Raw genomic sequence first — 4,484 nt, 5'->3', positions numbered from 1 at the left:
TAGAAATTTCTATTTCTGTGGCTCTTGATTCAGCTGCCATGTTCCTAACATTCAGGCAGTTGTCTGGAGAAAACCGAAGTGTCACCATACTTCTGGGCACCCCACAGCCCTCCCCTTTAGCCCTGAGTATTGTTCCCAATGCCTCCTCTCGATCCAGTTGTGGAGAGCTCCTTCTTTATCAGAACATTCTTGAGTGGACTAAGAGGTAGCCTTTGTTACTGTAGGGCCGTGGAGGTTTTGTTGTTAGGTCAGAGGTCCCTCATGAGCTCTAATGAACTCATTTATGCTTCCCAAGAAACTCCTCTGTTTTGAGCAAACAAACCTTCCTGGTGGACCCCACCCATCGACTCCAGATCTGTTCAAAACGACTGCCAATAGTGACATTTCACAACTTACACATCCTCATGATACTAGGTGATTATATATGAAAGACCCATACCATATCTTCTATTTTGCTCTTTCAGATAAAGGAATATTTGTTATCCAAAGTGAGAGCCTCAAGAAATGCATTCAAGCAGGCAAATCTGTACTGACCCTGGAGAACTGCAAACCACCAAACAAGTACATGATGTGGAAATGGGTTTCCAACCACGGCCTCTTTAACCTAGGAGGCAGCGGTTGCCTGGGCCTGAATTTATCTGATCCAGAGCAGCCATTGAGCATCTATGAGTGTGATTCCATCCACGTTTCCTTGAGGTGGCGCTGTAACAGGAAGGTGATCACCAGCCCGCTGCAGTACATGGTGCAGGTGAAGGACAACACGCTGGTGGCCTCCTGGAAAAACCTTCATAAGTGGATTGCCTACATGTCAGGCGGTGGAGGCATTTGTGAATATCTGCACAAAGGTAAAAAAATATATAAACCAAAGTACTCATGAAATGATATATTTGGAAAGTTTGCATAAGCTAAGATTTGCAAAATAGCATATTATATGAAAGAGGGATACAGCATCCAGACCTTCAAGGGACTTCCGCCAAATACTTTGTAGTTGCTTACTCACTTAATGTAAAAAATGCCTGGAGTATTGGGACTTGCTAAATTCTCCTAAAGAAGCAGAGTTTCTCAGAAGTGAAAGTTATCAGGGGAGAAAACACTTCCCTTTGGGAATCAATGGAAAGGGGAGAAAGCAGAGGAGGACAAGAGAAAATTAAGGTGGAAGGAAAGGTCTTTGAAGTTGATGACTTGACGGGATGAGTATAAGAACCTCTCCTGCCACTATTTCTCTTGTTGCAGACACTCAGTTCCAGGGATGGAGTGTGTCTGCAGGCCACTTAGTGCCTCCAGTGCCTTGCTGGCATCCATGTGATGTCACGCTAAGAGACGTTTAAAGAAAGACTGTTGTTAGGTTATTTGGTGTGTGCTAGGAAATGGAAAATAATGTGTGTGTTTTTTTGGGGGGGTCATTGTTTACAGTTCTGTAATATTGGCATTAAATAAACAAATGAAAAAATAAATAAATAAAAGCAAGCAGCATGTTAAATTTGGACACCCTAAACCCGTTTCTCAGGTTTTGTATGTTAGTGCTCTTCATTCTCTCATCCATCCATTCATCTTCTGTCACGCATTTATTAAACACTGACTGTTTCTCAGGCCCAGGGCCAGGCATTTGCTTTAAAAGGCCAACGAGACAGATGTGGTCCCTTCCCTCATGGTGCTCAGAATTATGCCTTAATAAGGGCAAATCTTTCTAAGAACTCTATACCAGTCCTAGGAAGCAGAGCAAGGAACTCCTAAAACCCCCGTCAGGACTTTCTCAGGTATCTCCAAGAAATGAGTAACAAGACGGAGGTAAAAGCAAGCTATTTTCAGGACTCACTATAATGAAGCAAGTGCTACAAACCAGCTCTCCCAACAATCTACAGATCTGAGGGAGAACATGACATTTGGCTTTATGTTAACATTTTGGCTATACACCCCACACTCACAGTGCATGCAGGCAAGAGCAAGTAGAAGGCAGGACTGAAACAAGAGGATGTGTCCCAAATACCGGTAGCTGCAAGGAACCCCAACCTCTAGGGCTGGGGTTTCAGGGTGAGTTCAGTCCAGCCCCTGCCAATGTGGGAAAGGGGTGGGTGTCTCCACAGCCAGCCTTTCCCTCCAGGACCTAGTGACTCAAAGGCGGCCCTGATCCCCCTCACCACAGAAAGCCCCAGGAGAGTCATGAAAAGCTGTCCTTTCCTGCGTCAGGCCAAGGATGACTGGTTATCGAAAGGCTCGGGAAAGCGGCCAGCAGGTGCCTTGGCACTGCCATGTCTCCAAGATTGCTGTAGAGGCCTCCCAGCTAGTTACCCCTCTTTGCCCCCTCCCTGCATGGGTTCTGTTTGTCATATAGCACCCAGACTTTCTTTAAAAATGGAAATCTGATCATGAGACTTTCTCATCCAAAACCCACTAGTGACTTCCCACTACACTCAGAGTAAAGGACAAAGTTCATAATGTGGCAGAGCGGGCCTCTGTGAGCTGACACTCTCCCCTTCCCTGGCTCTACCTCCCATCCCTCCTTCGTGGCCCTCTGCATTCATCCCACACAAGTCTTGTTGCAAGTTCTTCATATTTGCTGTTCCTTCTGCCAGATAACCCTTTTCCAAATACTGGCACCCTTGCTTCACCCAGTTCTTATTCAGAGAGGCCTTCACTAACCACCTGATCCAAAATAGTGCCCCTTCTCTCCCTCTCTCCCTCTCTCTCTCTCTCTCTCTCTCTCTCTCTCTCTCTCACACACACACACACACACAGTCATTCTGTCTTCCTACCCTATCTTGTTTTTCATCATGCTACTTACCACTACCTGAAATTATGTTTACTTGTGTATTTGTTTTCTTTTTGTCTCCCCCTTATGAACAGAAACTCCTTATGAAAGGGAACTTTTGCCAGTTTGTTCACTGTTATATCCTCAGTGCTCAGCACATTAGGTGCTCAATAAATATTTGTTGTATGAATAAATTAATGAAGGCCTGTGAAGCCCTTGAGTTTCAGATGCTGATCACTGAGATAGGTGATATTTTGAAGTAAAATCTCCATTAAGTTTTCCTTCTCATCCTTTCACAAATGTGTTTGCTGCCATAGTAGTGCACCATAGCGAATACCCAAGGAGATAAGTATGTACACACATCATTGTGAACCCGCACTCAGCCTTGCACGTTTACACTCACTGGACAGTGGAGTCCTGAGGGCTCTCTGGTCTAGCAGGAGTTTTGCCCACTGTAGGTTTTCAGTTATGAGAAAAATGCGTTCACTCTAGGACAGTATCCAAAGATGAAGCTGGCATGATACTTATTTGACTTTGTCCTTTTCTTCTCCTAGATTTGTATACACTCAAAGGGAACGCCCACGGGACACCGTGCATGTTTCCCTTCCAGTATAACCACCAGTGGCATCACGAATGCACCCGGGAAGGGCGGGAAGACAACTTACTGTGGTGTGCCACGACCAGCCGCTATGAAAGAGACGAAAAGTGGGGATTTTGCCCGGATCCCAGTAAGAGTGAATCTCCTCTTCCCCCTATGTCATGCATGAATCAAAGATGATTGGGAAGTTATCTGTATCTAAAGAAAAGCACAGGGATTGATATACTGAAGTCTGAATAAGCACTCTGATTCCATTTATCCAGACTTGATTTTGTGTTTGTTTTTTGCCTTGAAAGGACAATCCTGATGTCTATTCCTTTTTCCTTACGTTCAAAAGATGTTAATTAGCCGTTCCTCATTAAGCTCAGTGTATAAGGACGCTTTAACCAGAATCAAATGGTCATACTCTGTGGTCTCATTCACCCCAGCTTCTGGCAAAATACTTAAAAACAAACCTGAGCGTGTGTGAAGCTCAGTTATCCTTCAGTCCGCTCTCTTTCATGAGGTGTCTTCATTTCTCCAAGTCCAGGCTGCTTGTCTTGCCGTCATCAAGTCCAGGCATCAGCTGGGCCCTTGACGATCTTTCTAAAATGGCAGTTGTTATCATTATTTCTCCACTATGTGTTCTCATCTTTTTTTTTAAAATTAAATCTTTATTGTCCAGATTATTACATTTGTTCCTCTTTTTCCCCCCATAACTCCCCCTCCCAGTTAGTTCCCACCCCACCCCTGCCCTCACTCCCCACCCACTGTCCTCATCCATAGGTGCACGATTTTTGTCCAGTATCTTCCCGCATCTCCCACACCCCTTTCCCCCACAAGAATAGTCAGTCCATTCCCTTTCTATGTCCCTGATTCTATTATAATCACCAGTACATTCTGTTCATCAGATTATTTATTCACTTGATTCTTAGATTCACTTGTTGATAGATGCGTATTTGTTGTTCATAATTTGTATCTTTACCTTTTTCTTCCTCTTCCTCTTCTTATAGGATACCTTTCAGCATTTCATATAATCCTGGTTTGGTGGTGATGAACTCCTTTAGCTTTTCCTTATCTGTGAAGCTCTTTATCTGACCTTCACTTCTGAATGATAGCTTTGCTGGATAAAGTAATCTTGGTTGTAGGTTCTTGGCA

The 4,484-nt window shown here is 44.2% G+C and overlaps 1 protein-coding gene across 1 annotated transcript in view; it reads left to right on the top strand.

Annotated features, from left to right (window-relative positions):
- Positions 1-469: 469 nt before the first annotated feature.
- The window catches only part of PLA2R1 (phospholipase A2 receptor 1), a 116,319-nt gene continuing 112,304 nt past the window's right edge, over positions 470-4,484 (top strand). Inside the window, exons 1-2 of the mRNA XM_015565741.1 lie at positions 470-845; positions 3,304-3,477. Of these exons, the coding sequence (XP_015421227.1) occupies positions 566-845; positions 3,304-3,477 (454 nt within the window). The 5' untranslated portion in view covers positions 470-565. The remainder of the gene's footprint in view (positions 846-3,303; positions 3,478-4,484) is intronic.

The sequence above is a fragment of the Myotis davidii genome, unplaced genomic scaffold, assembly GCF_000327345.1.
Source record: "Myotis davidii unplaced genomic scaffold, ASM32734v1 scaffold59, whole genome shotgun sequence".
In the NCBI taxonomy this organism is placed as follows: Eukaryota; Metazoa; Chordata; class Mammalia; order Chiroptera; family Vespertilionidae; genus Myotis; species Myotis davidii.
This window is presented reverse-complemented; position numbering and strand designations above follow the sequence as displayed.